Genomic DNA, 19,104 nt, shown 5'->3' on the forward strand with positions numbered 1-19,104 from the left:
CGTGTTGAAAGCGGTCTTCCACTCGTCACCAGGTCTGATCCGCACAAGATGGTATGCGTTCCGCAGGTCAAGCTTAGTGAAAACAACTGCTTCCTGGAGCAGCTCGAAGGCTGTGGCCATAAGGGGTAGCGGGTAACGGTTCCGGACGGTTATGGCATTGAGTCCCCGGTAGTCGATGCAAGGACGTAAGCCACCGTCTTTCTTGGCCACAAAGAAAAACCCTGCTCCCGCCGGGGAGGTGGATGGACGCATGAGGCCTGCTTCCAGAGCGTCCTTGATGTAGGTATCCATAGCAGCTCGTTCGGGTGGAGATAGGGAAAAGATCCGACCCCTCGGGGGGCAAGTGCCCGGAAACAGTTCGATGGGGCAATCATAAGGTCTATGGGGTGGTAGCATGGTGGCCCTCTGTTTGCTAAATACCAGTTTGAGGTCATGGTAACACTCGGGAACTCGGGTCAGGTCGATGGATTCTAAAGACTCGGGAGTAGAACTCGGGGAATTCGAGAAAATACAAGTAGCTTGGCACGTAGGACCCCACTGCTTGATAGTGCCCACAGACCAGTCGATGTGAGGGTTATGGCTGTGAAGCCAGGGGTATCCAAGGACGAGAGGGAACTCGGAACAGGAGATCAAATGAAAGTTCATCAATTCCTGGTGTTGTGAAACTGAAAGTCGCAAGGAGGTAGTGGCATGAGTGACAAGTCCAGATCCCAAAGGGCTTCCATCCAATGTAGTAACCCTCATGGGGTCACGTAGAGGTTCAGAGGGAACGCCATTCTCCTTCGCCCAGACACCATCCATGAAGTTACCTGCGGCTCCAGAGTCTACCAAGGCTTGAAGGTGAAGCTTGTGGTTGTCCCAGGAAAGGGTGACTGGAATGAGCAGACGGGAGTTGGACGGATGGGAGGAGGTTATGTTTCCCGTTACAGTTCCCCCCGGTCTGTACGGGACAGAGCGTTTCCCTGGAGCCCGGGACACGTGGAACGGAAATGGCCCGGTTTGCCACAATATAGACAGCGTCGCTCCCTCATCCGGCGGTCTCTCTCAGCCTGGGAGATACGTCCAATCTGCATGGGTTCCGGTGGAGCCAGCGAGGATAAAGGTGGGGACTCGGAGCTGGGACTGATAGGGGCTAGAGGTCTACGGTTGAGTTCTCTCTCTCTCAGACGCTGGTCAATGCGTGAGGCCAACTTGATCAGGGACTCGAGATTGTCCGGTGGTTCCCGAGTGGCCAGTTCATCTTGGATAGTGTCGGAAAGGCCTTTCAGAAAGCACACCGTGAGCACCTCGTTGTTCCAGCCACTTGCTGCTGCTACCGTGCGGAACTGGATGGCATAGTCCGTCACGCTGCGCCGACCTTGGTGGAGAGTCAGGAGCTGTTTGGCTGAGTCAGGACCACTGCTTGGGCCTTGAAACACTCGTTTGAATTCCTCTGCAAAGGCAGAGTAGCTGGCACAGCAGGAATTATGGGCATCCCACACAGCAGTAGCCCAGGCCAGGGCTTTTTCCGACAGCAGGGTGATGATATATGCGATCTTAGACCGGTCGGTGGGGAACGACGAGGGTTGCAGCTCGAAGGAGAGAGAACATTGGGTGAGAAACCCTTTACAAGCACTTGGATCACCTGAGAACCGTTGGGGAGGTGGAAGACGAGGTTCAGCCAGGGGATTAACTGCCATGGGTACGTGAATCTGAGGTACTGGGACGGGAACGGTTGCCGGGGTAAGTCGATCAGATATCTGCTTTATGGAAGTCAGCATCTCCGACAGAAGATGAGAATGTCTAGCCATTAAGGCCTCTTGCTGAACCAGGGCGGCTTCGTGGCGTTGGACAGTCTCCTGGTGGTGGGACAGCATGGCAACAAGGTCCTGGGAACTGGCTGCCTCTGGGTTCATTTTTGGCTCTGTGTTTCTGTCAGGACCCGGTTACGAACCCGGGTCTCCGGAGTGAGAAATAGTCACTTAACCTACTGAGCCACGAATAGTCGGCAGAACCCAGAAGATGAGGCAGACACAGCAGTACTTGAGACGGTGTATTTAATGAAGTAAAAAGAGAAGTCCTTCAGGAAAACATGTAACTCCACAACCTCAAAAGGAATTCCACAAGAACAAAGGTAATCCTCCAAGACAAAAAAGGTAAATCCACAAGGTGGTAGGAATAGCATAAAAAGCCTCAAAAGATACTCAAAAATAAATAAACAAGAACAAGAACAAAAACAGAATTCCACAAGAGAGTCCACCGGGATCAACAAGAGTTCACAGAATACTAGGGCTGGGTGCTAACATACAAACACAGAGCAAAGAACTGAGGAAAACTAAGGGTTTAAATACAATCAGGGGAAACGAGGCACAGGTGCAAATAATAATGGGGATCAAGGGAAAACAAAAGGTCAAAAAGCACAATGGGGGCATCTAGTGACCAAAAACCGGAACAACCCTGGCCAAATCCTGACACATGTTGTTAATGGCTGCTGTTCATACAAAGACCTGTACATAGCTAGACATGACCGGCCTTGTCGACCTGATAGCTACTGAGGTGAGGGGCGGGTTTGATGTTGATGATAATGCGTTTTCTTGTATACCAAAAATGACAGATTGTGGTGGGGAGGCCAGAGGGAGGTGTTCATACATATAAGGACATCAGTCAATTGAAATAAATTCATTGATCTATGGATTTCACATGACTGGGAATACACATATGTATCTGTTGGTCACAGATACCCTAAAAAAAAATGGGCTTCACAATGGGCCTCAGGATCTCGTCACGGTAGTTCTGTGCATTCAAATTGTGCATTCAAATGCAATTGTGTTTGTTGTCCGTAGCTTATTCCTGCCCGTACCATCCCCCTACTGCCACCATGGGGCACTCTGTTCACAAAGTTGACATCAGCAAACCGCAGTCCCAAACAACAACATACACGTGGTCTGCGGTTGAGAGGGAAGATAGACGTACTGCCAAATTCTCTAAAACTACGTTGGAGTGAGGCATCACTACAGCCTCGGGTTCGATCCCAGGCTGTGTCACATCCAGCCGTGACTGGGAGACCCATGAGGCAGCACACAATTTGCACAGCGTCATCCGGGTTAGGGGAGGGTTTGGCCTGCAGCTCCTTGTCTCAGTGTTGGTCCGGGCGCCTGTAAGCTGACTTCGGTTGTCAGTTGTTTCCTCTGACACATTGGTGCGGCTGGATTCCGGGTTAAACGAGCAATGTGCCAAGAAGCAGTGCGGCTTGGCAGAGTCGTGTTTCGGAGGATGCATGGCTCTCGACCTTTGCCTCTCCCGAGTCAATAGCGCAGTTGCACCGATGAGACAAGACTGTACGTACCAATTGGGGAGACAAAGTAGGGGATAATTGGGGATAAAAGTAAAAAAGATGAATAATTAGACATTGGTGGCATTGTGTTGTGTTACAAAACTGCACATTTTAGTGGCCTTTTATTGTCCACAGCACAAGGTGCACCTGTGTTATGAGCATGCTGTTTAATCAGCTTCTTGATATGCCACACCTGTCAAGTGTGGTTTATCAGAAATGCTCACCAACAGGGATATAAACAAATTTGTGCACAAAATGCGAGCGAAATAAGCTGGAAAATTTCGGGGATCTTTTATTTCAGCTCACAAAACATTTTACATGTTGCGTTTATATTCTCGTTCAGTGTACATAGGCTGACAGTGCGTGGCCTTCAGATTGCAGATCTGCATTAGACAAATAGCGAGGTACTGCTCCGTGTCAGCGTTCATGGGCAGCCTTGCTATGTGGAGAAGAAGGTGCCATCTGTAGTGTCCAGATGTCTGTGTCCTTTGAAATGTTTGAATCCTTCTTGACTGTAATGTGATTTGTGGATTCAAATGAAGTATTTGAAATGTGTGTTTGAATGCGTAAGTGCTGCTGTCGTGCATGCGTCTGTGTGTCCTAGTGTGCGCACATGTCTGTGCGAGTATGAGTGTCCACATACCTCCCCCAAGACTTCTCTTACCCCTTGGCTCTTCTACACAGTTGTCTCATCAATGTGGCCTGTGGCCTGAGAGGAGACACGTCTACAGGATGAGCACTGTGCTCTCGTACGCCTCTGCCGCAACACATGTGCCTGACATTCCCACTGAGGTGGGCACTGTGGAGAATTCACTGTGATGAGAGCCTCCATTCTCTGACACAACTCATTTAGAGCGCGTTCTCAGAAAGCGAGCGGAGCGAACCTTTTGTATTGGTATCAACACAGCTCTTCTGAGAGAACGAGGGAATGGATAAAGAAAGAGAGAGAATGAGATCTGCTTTTCATCAGGAGGCACTTGGAAAATAAATAGAGGTGAGCCAGTGGCCTTTAAAATCCGCTCACAATTAGAGACTCACCTTCAGAGATAAGGGTTGTGTCCCAAATGGCATTCCATTCCTTATATAGTGCACTACTTTTGACCAGAGCCCATATGGCTCTGTGTCCAGTTTCCCAAAGGCATCTTAAGGTTCTAACATTGATGCTTATGGAAAACCTGGCCCTGGTCAGAGGTAGTGCACAATATAGGGAATAAGATGCGGTCATACACTCCTCTCATACCTCTGTTGATAGAAAATAAATGATTATAGGCTAGTAGTCCTGTACTTCTAAAGTAACCTGTGAAGAAAGTCAAAGCCTGGTATTTATTTGTTGTGGTGTGACATCACCTAGTGGTCTTTTACTATCAGCTCTCCACCAATCAAAGAGCGGACTTCGTTTCCATCTGCCCCCTCTATTAGTTGTTTTGCCTGAGAGAGACTCTGCCATATACTGGCATCACTACAGTCATTGCACGGTATTCATAGAGTAGCTCCAATCTGCAGCCAAACCTGGCTCCACTAGCTATGGGGACCTGTTTCCCTAATGTGTGCAGTCAGACAGAAATACACAGACTAGTGCTGTGTGTGTGTGTGTGTGTGTGTGTGTGTGTGTGTGTGTGTGTGTGTGTGTGTGTGTCTGTGTCTGTGTGTGTGTGTGTGTGTGTGTGTGTGTGTGTGTGTGTGTGTGTGTGTGTGTGTGTGTGTGCGCGTGCGTGTGTGTGTGCCTGTGTGTGTGTGTGTGTGTGTGCGTGCGTAAAGTGTAGAGCAGCATCCTCCACCACCACCCTGAGTCATCTCTGAATCATCACTATTACTCCAGTCAGATCTAGGGGTAATCCCAGGCCTGAAAGGCTGCAGCGTCTAGCTCTTTTTTCCCCACGCCTCAGCACTTGTTTTCAGCCTCCATTTTAGATCGAAACACAGTAAACTGCGCGCTAATTGCGAGGCTAACCCAATCAGCAGAGGGAGGATTGGCTGGAGACAGTGTGTACTTTTACTTGGAGATGATGAAATTACTTTTGGTGCTGAGGTACGAGGAAAAGCAACAGAGGCTGTCCCTGTCTCGCTAGCAGAGGAAGAAATTGTTTCTGCATCACTATGTTACGGGTGCATTTAGTACATGGGTTTAACCTGTAAATCCTTCATGGTGACCTTGAGGGAGATCATTGATGATGTCTTGATGGTTTCCTTGTGATTGAATGAAGGTTGTTTGATGGTCAGACTAAGAAACCAACCTGAATGTGAGCGGCATACAGATACAATACAGATATTGACATGAATGTAACGATAATGAACCATGTAATATATATATTGTTACTTAACCTTTAACTAGTCAAGTCAGTTAAGAACAAATAATTATTTACAATGACGGCCTACCAGGGATGAGTGTGTTAAACTGCCTTGTTCAGGGGCAGAACGACCAATTTTTCAGCTTGTCAGCTCGAAGATTCAATCCAGCAACCTTTCGGTTACTGGCCCAACGCTCTAACAACTAGGCTACCACTAGGCTATTACCACTAGGCTATAGTGGTAATGAATCATGTCACTGTGTTGACCATTTTGTGTATGCATATCAAATATTGAAAGGTTTGGTTGGATATGTTGGTAAGACATTGCCTGGCTACCCAGACTCCTTGCTCCAGCCAAACGCTACGCCACGCCCACAGACGTTAGTTTCATCTCCAAAATGATTCTGGATTTGAGTACCTCCCTGACACATTCGGGTCCGTCTGATTGGTCCAGAAAACGATGGGTTGGGCAAGAGCCAGAACACACGTGGGTAAAGCTTTGAAAGGGTTTGAAAATTAGTTTTGATGCTCTGACGGGAGACTATATAATCACTGATTACTTTGTTTTATGCAATGCCCCTCGTGCCCCACGTCACCATAAACGACTTCAATGATGGCAGTCTCGGACTAAAGTATGTAGCGAATGTCAGAGCAGCGGAATAATTTAGTGTGAGTCGTCAGGCTAGTGATCTACTGTTACTAACAGTCAATGCTGTTACTGTGACGGTACTGACAGTGACGTAACAGTAATGGCCATTTTGTTTATGCTCATTCACAATGGTGGTCGGTTTAGTTGTAAATGGGATTTTAATATAGATCTTCCACTGCGGAAGCAGACCCTTAGTTTCTGTCCACTGTTGTCTGTTTGCAGTTTCTTTGTCATTCATTGAAAGCGGCTGCATTCTCAAAATACGTTTTAGTGAAGACAGTGGTGGAAGGTACAGTAGTGCTCTCTTTGTCTTTGTCTCTCGTCTCTCCCCCTCGCTCCCCTCTCTCTAGGCTGTCTTCACCAGCTTGTGTCGGCTGTACTAACGAGGAGTGCTTTCCCACGCATAGGAAGAGGATGATGATACAGCAGAAACGACACAGAGACAAGGCACAGCGGGATTGGAAAGGGAGAGGAAGAGAAAGAGCGGCACCATCACTCTTTTTCCCCCGTGCACTTTACTACATACTATATGTGTATCCCTGGGGTGCACTACATCTCTGTCTCTCCCTCTGCCTCCCTTTCTCTCCATTTTGTTTTCACTTGTTTGTCTTCTTCGCTGTATCTCTTTCTCCTGTTTAGATTCCCCCACTAGCGCTCCCCATCTTCCTTTCTCCCTCTATTTGTTGTTACATCTTCTGCCCTCCTCCCCTCCTTGCCTCACCAGCTCACGTGTCACCAAGTGGACTGCTTATATACATTTTTGACTCCACACACCTATTGAACATCCTTGTCCATCTCCCTCCTCCTCCCTCCTCCTCCTCCCACTTCCCACCTCTGACTCTGTCGGTGACCTTTGTGATGGAACTGGGATCTAATTCTTATGTTATGTTATGCGTAGAGTGCGCTGCTAAAGCAGGGTTCAACACGCACACACGTACAAATATGCTCACACACACACCCACATGTACACATACACACACACACACACACACACTTGCAAATGCACACCCTATCTCCTTTCTTTCCCCCTACTCTCTCAATGACAGAAGCTCCTTTCCCTATGCATTTCTATCCCATTTGCGTCCATGATTCCCCGTAATCACATTCTCCATCTTTCCTCTTCCTTTCCCTCTTACAGGTCTCTTACTCTATTTTCCTCCCTCTCACCTCTTCCCCTCAATCTCTCTCTCTCTCTCTCTCTCTCTCTCTCTCTCTCTCTCTCTCTCTATCTCGTCCCCCCTCTCTCTCTTTCCCCTCTCGTTTTCCTTCCTCTCCCCCTCTCTCATTTTTTAAATCTTCCAATCTCCCTCCCATCTCTCCCTCTCTCTCTAAATATAGTCCCTTTGAAGCATGCCTGTGTTGTTTCTTTTTTGCAACACTGTGAGACAAATATCTGTCATCCAACATCTGAGAGAGGAGTGGGGTACGAGCGAGGAGATATTGTAAGATTTATGGCAGGGAAAGAACAGTGGTTAAGGGATATGATATTGCTCTGTCTTAGCATGTGTGTAATGGCAAACGAGGACAAGGGGAAAGATGAAGAGAGACAGAGCGAGGCTGAAGTAGGAAAAGACACAGAAAAGGAGTTACTCTACTACGCTATAATGAGAGAGGGAGAGAGAGGGGTTGTGACATTTCTGATCCTCATTTTTTAATTGAATAATAATCTCTCTTGAGAACTGACCTAGTATTGTGTGTGTGAGTGGGTGTGTGCGTTTGCGTGCATTGCACGTGTGTGCGCTTGTGTGCGCTGGCGCACACGCGCGCGTGAGGTTTCACTCGTGTGCGTGTGCGTCTGCTCATTTTGTGTGTATGTGAGAGAGGAGAGTGCGATTGTAAGAGAAAAGAGAGAGAGAGAGAGAGAGAAAACCCTAGGGCTGAATGCAACTCAATACTGCCGCCTACTGTTACGTAATAGTCAATACAGCTGTAGTTGTTTCAGATTTCCCCTGCCATTTCTCCTGACACAGATTCCCACCCACAGCTAAGGATTCCTCACATCTCATCAATTGTCCTCTCTATCCCTTCAGGATAGGTGTAATGAGTTTGTATAATAATACTTCGTACAATTACGATAATGAATATACATAGTATGATAAACAGCCAGCCCACTGGGCACAGACAAAAAAATGTACACGTTGATGACTTTTTGCTCATCAAATCAGTTGTCCGCGTTGATTCAACATCGTCACATTGAATTTATTGGTTGAAATTATGTGGAAACAACGTTGATTCAAACCAGTTTTTGCCCAGCGGGATGTCAAGCCATGTCATGGTGGCAGGATGTTACATGATGTCACAATCATCTTCTCCCCTAAGGCTACAGGAACACAAGTATTTCGATAAACCCGCAATAACATCTGCTGAACATGTTTAAGAGACTAATAAAGTATGATTTGATTTACAGTGATGACTGTATACCACACATGCATGGATGCAGGCACACACGCGCACAATTCACATGGCCCAACCCAAGATTGATCTTCTGTACCTGCTAACACACTGGTACAGTGTGTTCGGTCAGCGCAGGCACATGGAACCTAGCCCCTTCACGTCAGTGTATCCCTCCTCCCTGTGGTAGAAGAGCCACTTAGCCAATTACCTGATCTTCTTCCGCTTCACTCCAGACTATGTCATGAGAATGGCAGGGACTCAAAACATGAAAAGTAGCACACCTAAACTGATATCTGGTGTTTGAAAGGTTTTCAATGTTAACCCACTGAAAGTGATGACACACGGAACTTGCTTCAAAACAGAATAGAAGTACCTTATTTGGAGAGATTTGAAACAGGAGGAGACAGAGTAGTGAATGTGGAACAGGCGGATGCGGGAATTTCATTGTAATTTTAGACAACTCAACCACACAGCCACAACTGTAAAAAAAAATCTGGGGTGAATTGAAATTGGAAAAAACAAGAACAATCAACATATTTTATACTTAATCAAAATAAATGTAATTTCAATAATTTGTTCATTTTACCCAAAAATGTAATACTAAATCCAACTTAATGTTGCTCAAAATGTAAGTATCGTTTATGAAGATGAACATGGAGAACATTTTGTGATTTAACTCATTGGAAGTCTGGTTTTAATCTCCTTGCACTTCCTATCTTGCCACATGACTCTAGCCAACATTTTTAGACTAGGATTCTTATACACAATGTTGTATGTTCGAAGAAAGAAAAGTAACTTCTATATTAGTATTAATCAGCCTGTTGTGCCATGAGGTGTATCCTCATGGGGAGACAGGGTAGCCTAGTGGTTAGAGCGTTGGACTAGTAACCGAAAGATTGCAAGTTCAAATCCCCGAGCTGACAAGGTACAAATCTGTTGTTCTGCCCCTGAACAGGTGGTTAACCCACTGCTGCTAGGCTGTGTATATAAGAATTTGCTCTTAACTAGTTAAATAAAGGTAAATAAATCCTGTAACACTTGCTGTAGAATATGTGTTTTTTGCTGGTGCATTATTGAGCACTGTGCTCAATAATGCTGAACTAAAAATAGACTAAAAACTAGACTATGTAGATATCAACATTAAACGTTAAAATAGTCTAGAAGAAGTGATCTAATTCTGCACTAGACAGGATTTCAAACACCATGATAGTGTTGAGAAGCTATAGAGAGAGGAATAGACACCAAAAGAGAAGGTCTTTATTCCTGCCTTAAACAGAACTCGAATCACCAAAACAGTGTTTTCAACCATTGCTGGTAGTGCTCCCAGTCCCTGGCGAGGTGGTGTTACAACACACCATGTGTGTTGATTCAAAACATCTCAGGATGATGTTTCAATACTCCAGCAAAGTTGTTTTCATCTCCCTCGTGTTGGTGGCAGCTCAGTTGCCACTAGTTTTGTTGTTAAAAGCACTTCTTTGTAACAGGGTGAGTTTTATAGTATGCTGTTACTCATCCATGTATTTATTCTCTCTCATCTCTCTTTCTCTCCTATTTTTCTGACTTTATTTCTTCTTCCTCTCTCTCTCCTCTCTCACTCTCTCACTCTCTCCTCTCTCTCTCTCTCTGTCCCTCCTGCTCTCACCCCCCCCTCCCTCTCTCTCCCTCTCTCTGTCTCCCCACTCTCCAGTCTACGGAGGGAGGGCTACACAGTGCAGGTGGCAGTGAACGACTACCTGGACATCTACTGCCCGCATTACAACACTACCGCCACTAGCCAGCGGGGGACGCTGGAGCGCACAGTGGCTGAGCAGTACGTCCTCTACATGGTCAGCTACCGCGGCTACCGCACCTGCGACCCCCAGATGGGCTTCAAGCGCTGGGAGTGCAACCGGCCGCACGCGCCCCACGCACCCATCAAGTTCTCTGAGAAGTTCCAGCGCTACAGTGCCTTCTCCCTGGGCTACGAGTTCAACGTGGGTCACGAGTATTACTACATATGTGAGTGGAATATTGCTATACTAAGCAATATAATATAAGAGTACAATATTTATGTAATGATGATTGTACTACTACATCTGTAAGTGGTGGAGCTGAGGTACTCTTCTATATATATATATATATATATATATATTGTTGTAGTCGAGTAATGGAAATGGATTGCATGGACTATCTATATAGCGCTTTCCCAAGTGTACCAAGTGCAGGTACTTTACATTGTAAGTGGGAACTCAGTTCAGCCATTACCAATGTGTAGCACCCACCTACATACCTTAGTAAATTAGAGTTGGACTATTACAGCATATCTTTGTGAGTCGTTGAACTACATTAGTTCATTTAACTCTTACACCACAATCCTAAATATACTTCCTTCCTTGTGAATAAACATACCACTAATAGCTGTGTTAAACTGCTGTAATAATAGCAGTTTAACATTTCACTTTGAATTCGTTCCAAATGGCATCCTATTCCCTGTTTAGTGCACTATTTTTGACCAGGGCCTATAGGCTCTGGTCAAAAGTAGTCTACTATGTAGGGAATAGGGTGTCATTTGGAACACAGAAAAGACTCTGAGTGTTAGTTCATAGGCTGGCCTATAGATGGCACATGGCTGACGTGTATCTGTATTCTGTTGAAGCCACGCCCACCCATCACCACGGCCACAGCTGCCTGAGACTGAGAGTCTACGTCTGCTGCTCCACAGGTGGGTCTCTCTCTCTGTTTCTTTCTTCCTCCCTCTTCCTCGTATACATACACACACACAGTCAGACACACTCTCACGCAGGCACTCACACACACCCAGCTGTGTTTTTGTGACATTTTCACCATGCAAAATCGTATTTTCCCTAACCCCTAAACCGAACCCTAACCCTAACCCCAAAACCCTAAACCTAACCTTAACCCCAAAACCCTAAACCTAACCCTAACCCCAAAACCCTAAATCTAACCCCAAAAACCCTAAACTTAACCGTAACCCCGAAACCCTAAACCTAACCCTAACCCTAACCCTTAACCCTAACCCCAACCCCCAAAACCCTAAACCTAACCCTAACCCTAACCCCAAAACCCTAACCCTAACCCCAAAACCCTAAACCTAACCCTAACCCCAAAACCCTAAACTTAACCCTAACCGCCATAACCTAACCCTAACCCTAACCCCAAAACCCTAACCCTTAAGCTTAAAATAGCATTTGAACAAATGCAGGACCTGGAAAAAAAATCCTACCTTTTCAGGACATCAAGGTGAAGTGTTACGACATTGGGATCCTGATAATGCAGGAAAACACACGCACACACACACACACACAGAGACCTGAGGCTACAGCTTCTGACAGTGCTTTCCCAGTGTTCTTATAGTGAGGTTATTTCTACCTCACTCTGTTCCAGGGTTGTATGATGTTCTATGTTATTCTATGTTTCCAGGGCTTTGATAGTGATGTTCAGTGTTATTCTGGGTCTCAGTGCTCTGACAGTGTTTGATAGGAATGCTCTCTCTTCGATCCTGATGTGCTCTCTCTCTATCTGACGTTTTCCCTCTCTCTCCCCTATTCCTCTTCTCTCTCTCTCCCCTCTCTCTATTTCCCTCTCTCTCTCCCCCACTCAACTCTCTCTGTGTTTCTGTGTTTCTGTCTCACACTCTCTCTCTCTCGATTCTCAACATCTCCCCCTCTCGCTCATCTCTCTGATAGTTGATGCTCTCTCTGATAGTGACGTTCTGTGTTATTTTTACTCCAGTAGCCTCTCTCTCTCCTGCAGGCCTTTGATCAAAGCCCTGTGCTGAAAGCTCCCCCTACTTCTCTAACCTTGTCACCATTAATACATCCCACACTCAGGCCAGTGTCAGCTTCTGTGTACACATCACCTTAACCCCCTCTCTGAGTGTCAGGGCTAATCTATTGAAGTGTCCACTCGGATTGTGTGTGTGTGTGTGTGTGTGTGTGTGTGTGTGTGTGTGTGTGTGTGTGTGTGTGTGTGTGTGTGTGTGTGTGTGTGCGTGCGTGCGTGCATGTGTGCGTGTGTGTGTGTTTTTGTAGAAAGTGTGTGTGTGTGTGTGTGTGTGTGTGTGTGTGTGTGTGTGTGTGGGTGCGTGTGTGTTTTTGTAGAAAGTGTGTGTGTGTGTGTGTGTGTGTGTGCGTGCCTGTGTGTTTTTGTAGAAAGTGTGTGTGTGTGTGTGTTTGTATGTGTGCGTCCGTGCGTGCGTGATTGCATGTGTGTGGTAGTGTTTACTTTATAAACCACAACCTTCACTCTGAACGGTCTGCTTAATAGCCTATCATCTGAACCCAAACGTTCTCTGCTATTCTCATTCCACTGTATCTCTGCCCTATCCCGTTTGTTTCGAGAGCATTCTTCTCTACAAATGCACACACTTACAATATGCCTCATATCTAACAGATTAACACACCGTACAGTAGCTCCCTATCAATATTATATGGGTAAGCAATGTGCATTCTCATTTAGAAATTCACTGAGCTGATGTTAATGTAATACCAAGTCAAGGCGATCAGTGTGTGTAATACTTTCCCTCTCAGTGAATGTGCCTTCATCTTCTGCTCGATAGCTTCACCTCATAGGATATCTTCATGTACTGGACTGGAGTGTCACTGGCATTCACACAATGTGCGTCCAGAATGGCACCATATTTCCTTTATAGTGCATTACTTTTGACCAGGGACCATAGAGTGCACTATGTAGCACTATTTAAGTAGTGCAATGTATAAGGAATAGGGTGCCATTTGACGGGTAATATCGGGAATATGGTGCCATTTGAGACCTGACCAAAAGTAGTGCACTATGTAGGGAAAAGGGTACCATTTGGGATGCAGTAACAGTGCAGTGGCCGCCCAGTTAGTGTGTAAAATAAGTAATGTGGGCATTTTAATAACATTGTGTATTTGTGTTCCTCTCTCTCTAAGTCTCCCACGATGATGATTCCAGTCAGACCCCTCCTGACTACACATTCAGGCCCAATATCAAAATACACAACATCGGTGAGTACTCTCCCTGATGCTCTCTCGATCTCTTTCTGCATCTCACATTCTCTTTCTATCTCTCTGTCACTCTTTCTCTCTCAAACACACACATGCGCACACACACAGTTGTCCTTCCTCAATTGTGTCCTAGGTCTTCTAATGAATGGAAGATTCCTGTTTACCAAAGACTTGGAGGTGGAGGTGAATGAGTCGATGGTGCAATTGAGTGGTTATATAAACACCCTTGTCCTCTCTCTCTCTCTCTCTCTCCCTCTCTCTCTCTCTCTCTCTCTCTCTCTCTCTCTCTCTCTCTCTCTCTCTCTCTCTCTCTCCCTCTCTCTCTCACAAAAGCCTTTCTTGTTGAGAACCATTTAGCTTTGGCTGCTTGTGGCCAGCTGAGACGGGGCTAAAAGAGTGTGACCCGCATGCGATGGAAACTCAGACCGGGGCACAGGGGGGGAAGAGCCCCTGAGCTATAAGACTAGTCTGAGAGAAAGGCTCAATGGTGCCTGGATGGCTCCACAGAGCATCGTAACTCATGACCGAGCTTAGGGAGAAAAAATGAAAGTAAACGCACATAGTCCAAACAATCCAGAATGCCTTGGGGAATCCTAATGCATCCTTCTGTACTTTGTACATTAGTGACATCAACAGAAAGAGGACACAGTAGCAGTCATGACTCATGACCCATAAACACTTGCGTAACCCTGATGGCCTTGCTAGCCACACAGATCGCCCACTTGCTCACCCACTGGACCTGTCTTGGCCTTGGATTAGCTTTACCCCACCCTCTCTCTCTTCTGATTGGTGTTTTTACTGCCTCTTCTGTCATATTTACAGTATGTTTCCTATTGGATGGGTCTCCATTTACCTGTATGTGAGTCAAAGAACACCCTAGAGCAGTGCTCCAGTTTACATCCCTGAGAACACCTACTGTAACAGCTCCAGTTTAGCTAGCACTACCTTACACAATCAGGAACACTATTCTATGGTACGAACTCACTCAACGCCCCTCCCGTACTGAGATAACATACTGATAAATACCTTGTCAACTAATCTCATAGAGTTAGATAAAGGACTCATCCTTGTATTTGTGCAATTTTTGCATCTGTGACAGCATGGGCAGCGCCATTGAGGCTATCTCTATGGTAAAGTAGTCAATGTTATTTTCTTTTGTGTTTGAAAACAGCATAAAGCTAATATTGGTGATTTACCTCCACCTGCAGTGCTAGAGACCTGAATCAAATATTTTGTGTCATTCATTTATTGTGGCCACTAGATGGCAGTGAAATAGCTTAAAGCCATTTAGTAACCATGGGCCATCCAATTTGAAGAAGACAATGCTCTGATCATTGGCTGATCGCTCCACACCCATAAGAATCCCCACCCAGTTGACTACTTTAAAATGGTGGAAGCCCTCAATGGCAATGTCCATGCTAAAAGGGGTTATATCCTATCTCTATCTAACTCTATGGGTAAATCTACCTTTTAGCTGGAACAGTCTGTTTACCACAGGCACTCAGGCCCTATCACTTTACCATATGACTTTATTTACCCATGTCACTGGTGTGGATGTCAGGGCTATGTGTCATCGTCGTAGCCGACAGACATGTTTCGATGAATGGCTTTGACGTGGCAGAAGCACAGTCAAACCAGTCGAGTTGGATGCTGTTTCTTCTCTTGAGTCAACGAAAACCAAATTCCAGACATTTCCACAAAAAGTGGAATGAGACAGGTGCCAAGTGTCATTCTTCTGTGTCTATACTCGGATTCTCGCTGTATCAGTGTCACACCTTGTATGTGTTTCTCTAATCATGTTAACTCTTCACTGTCTGTCCCCATAGGGGCCTATAGGGAGGCTCAGGATTCTTCTCAGACATCCCAGGCTTACATTGAGAATGAGATGTATTTTTTCCCCGTTCTCTCTCTTTCTCTTACCCTCCAGCTAATGTACGTTTGTGCCTAATCACTAGGTTTGTTCTATAGCAATTTCATTTAATTGCAAATCCTGCTAGATGAAGCTAAATCGGTAGAATAAAAAGATCCATACACTTAAAAAATGAACAACAAAGTGTGTTTATTCCTCCTCCCAAGAGGGAATAGGGCATCATATGTAGCAGCGCTGATGATAATTGGTGATTTGTATTAACTTGCTCTATGTTTGTTCTCTGTATTATTTGTATGCGTTGCACAACATCGGCTGTAGATTGATTGAGTTAATGTGTAATTTGATGGTCTCTCTCTCTCTCCCCCCCCCCCCCCCCCCCCCCCCCCCCCCCCCAGATGAATTTAACCCTGAAATTCCCAAACTGGAGAAGAGCGTCAGTGGCAGCAGCCCATCACGCGATCGCCTTCTGCTCACCGTGGCAACATTGCTTATCTCCGCCCTTCTGGTGTCCTAGCAACTGTCTCCCCGAGTGACATCACATGGATACCTGGACCGCTTGGCCTGAAGGGCTCTGTATTCACTAACCCTGGGTTCAATTAGAAAGTGGGAGTAAACCAAGGAAATGACACATAATTCAACCCAAAAAAAGTCAGAATTACAATCAATTCGACACAACCATAAAAAACAGTACTTACTCTCGGATCGTACTCACTTAAGGAGAGGCCTTTAAAATCTGTCGTTTTGCCCTTGAGCAAGGCAGTTAATCCCCTAAAACAACTGCTCCCCAGGTACCGATGACGTAGATTAAGGCAGCCCCCTGCACCTCTCTGAGTCAGGGTTGGGGTTAAATGCGAAGACACAATTCAGTTGTGCAACTGACTAGGTATCCCCTTTCACTTTCCTTTCCCTTTTTCAAGTCTATCTCAACTCACCTCTAATCACCGTTGGTACACAGTTTGTGCGACATGATGTCTTCGGTTCATGCGTTGTCAGGCATACACTATGTGCATATGTGCCACCGCATTTCATGCATTTGGTATGCCACCACAAGGACCAATAGGAGAAAATGGCATTCAGACTTATAGACATGATACTTCCATCATACCTAGGCTGCCTCTGGCTACACATATGCAGTTAAAGTAGGACATGTGCAGTGGGATTTGTAATGGGATGTACACAACCATACAGGAGTATGGCTGCCTGTCCATCTGCTAAGGAACTCACATGACATTGCCTTCAGCTAGTCCCAATATGGAGAACCTTTGAGCTCTGTGGAGTAGGATGGACTGGGCTCCACTGAGCGTGACCAATAGACTGGAGACTGTAGGCCTCCAATGGGCTTTGAGGACTGGACTCAGCTGGACTTGGCTGTGCTGCAGTAGTGTGGACCATGCTGGACTCTGCCTGAGATTCGCTGTACTGTGCTATGCCATATACTTGCAGCCATTTCTCTACACTGCTGCCATTCTACCGGATGTTAACCCTTCTTTTACTGTCATTGGTGGTGTTGACTGGAAATATTTTGAGAAAATCTCTATAAGGCTTTCGAGTACCGTTATCCATCTCCTCCAGATATTCTCTGACCTTGGCTTTGTGGTGCATAGAAAGGTCCAAAGGCCAAAATAGACGGTGCCCTCCAAGAACTGGTCCTAGATCTGTCCTAGATCTGAGACTCTGGACCTTTGCTTTTATAGCATTTCCAGAAGCACACATCTGTGTTTTTGCTATATACATTTACCCATTTACCCAACACTTTGAAAGGGTTCCAGGTACCAACATTTTATCAATAGTCAACAGAGTGGTTTCTAATACCACAAATTACAATATGAAACATTTCACAACAACAAATTCCCTATAAATCCAGACCTGATTTATTTAAAAAAATTCCCATCACTTTTAAAGGTTCCTGAATCAGGGCTGGTCATTATTTCAATCCCAGCCACCGTGGTAACGACCCAAAACAGTCGCCAGAGTGCCACAGGTGCCTGACTGTGATTTGTGTCACAGATTACTTTAGCCGCCATTTTGTAAACATGTGTGAATGTGCAAACAGACAGCAGTCCTCTGATGTACTGTTTTATACTATAAAGTCGGACAATATCAGGATTGCATTATCGATGACAATGCTGTATGGTTTATTAACATTTTCATTGTTTAAGCACGTTACTTATTGATTTGCTTGTTTATTTATGTACATTTTCAAGTATTTTTTTCATTAAGCTACTGTGCCAAACTCTAATTTTGTTTTGTTTTGCTAAAGCATTTGCTTCTGTTAAGTACAGTACATGGATATGTGCCGGTTAAGACTATTGAGGAGAGATGTAAAACTCTTCTTCTCACTTGTTAAAAAGCATCACATTTAACCATAAAATGTATGGCAACAGCACGGAGGAAATAAGAGTACAGGTGATACCGGATAAAAGACGTCACCCCTTAAAGTGCTGAAGTTAAACATTTTGACACAAGAAATGAGGATAGTGCATTGTAATGTGACTTTATATGCATACAGGTAGGGACAGAATGTATGTGTGTGTGTGTGTGTGTGTGTGTGTGTGTGTGTGTGTGTGTGTGTGTGTGTGTGTGTGTGTGTGTGTGTGTGTGTGTGTGCGTGTGTGTGTGTGTGTGTGTGTGTGCTTGTGTGTGTGCATGTGTGCGTGAGAGAGAGAGAAAAGGCATATCCTTGCACGTTTGTGTGAGTTATGTATGTATTAGGAGTGTGATTGTCCGCGCTTTTGAGTATGTGTGCATTTTAGACTTTTGGTATTCGTTGAAGGACTTGTTTGTAGGATCTGAATATGCAAGCGTGTATGAGAGAGAGAGAGAGAGAGAGAGAGAGAGAGAGAGAGAGAGAGAGAGAGAGAGAGAGGGAGTGTGTGCTTCAGTAATGTTAGTTTATGTTAGGATTTAAAAAAAGCATTTACTAACGTTGGAGACAACAAGAATTGTGTTTACCTTTGACAAGAATAAATAAAAAAAAACATGTCAACTGAACTAAGAATGATGATTCAAATAATGACAATAAAAATGTTACTTTTAGCAAAAGTCTTCATACATGTATATCCTAAATGAATTTGTTTAGTTGCTACGTTGTTTCGTCAGGAACATTCTGTATAAGAATGTTCTCCACTTATATTTATTATCCTTCTTTGCTCTTCTTCTATCTCACCTGCACCTACCCTTGCCCTTCACTTTCTCTTTCAGTTTGCATTTATATGTTTACCTTCCCTTTCTGTTTGGTCCTTGTCTGTTCCTGTTAAGATCTTGCTCCCCCTGTCCCTCACACTATATTTTACTAATTTAAAGTATCCTACATATTAGGGCTGCACAATTATTTATTTATTTTTTATTATTGCAAAATTGACGTGCAACTTCTTCATATACACCGAGCAAAAATATAAACACAACATGTAAAGTGTTGGTCCCATGTTTCATGAGCTGAAATAAAAGATCCAAGAAATGTTCCATATGCACAAAAAGCTTATTTCTCACAAATGATGTGCACAAATCTGTTTACAAACCTGTTAGTGAGCATTTTATCATTTGCCAAGATAATCCATCCACCTGATAGGTGTGGCATATCAAGAAGCTGATTAAACAGCATG

General features: G+C 45.0%; 1 protein-coding gene across 1 annotated transcript in view; it reads left to right on the forward strand.

The window, feature by feature from the left end:
• The window catches only part of LOC110496002 (ephrin-A3-like), a 104,627-nt gene extending 86,089 nt beyond the window's left edge, over positions 1–18,538 (forward strand). Inside the window, exons 2-5 of the mRNA XM_036952490.1 lie at positions 10,332–10,642; positions 11,280–11,345; positions 13,558–13,632; positions 15,898–18,538. Coding sequence (XP_036808385.1) covers positions 10,332–10,642; positions 11,280–11,345; positions 13,558–13,632; positions 15,898–16,016 — 571 coding nt within the window. The 3' untranslated portion in view covers positions 16,017–18,538. The remainder of the gene's footprint in view (positions 1–10,331; positions 10,643–11,279; positions 11,346–13,557; positions 13,633–15,897) is intronic.
• The last annotated feature ends 566 nt before the right edge of the window (positions 18,539–19,104 follow it).

Source organism: Oncorhynchus mykiss, chromosome 18, assembly GCF_013265735.2.
Source record: "Oncorhynchus mykiss isolate Arlee chromosome 18, USDA_OmykA_1.1, whole genome shotgun sequence".
Lineage (NCBI taxonomy): Eukaryota > Metazoa > Chordata > Actinopteri > Salmoniformes > Salmonidae > Oncorhynchus > Oncorhynchus mykiss.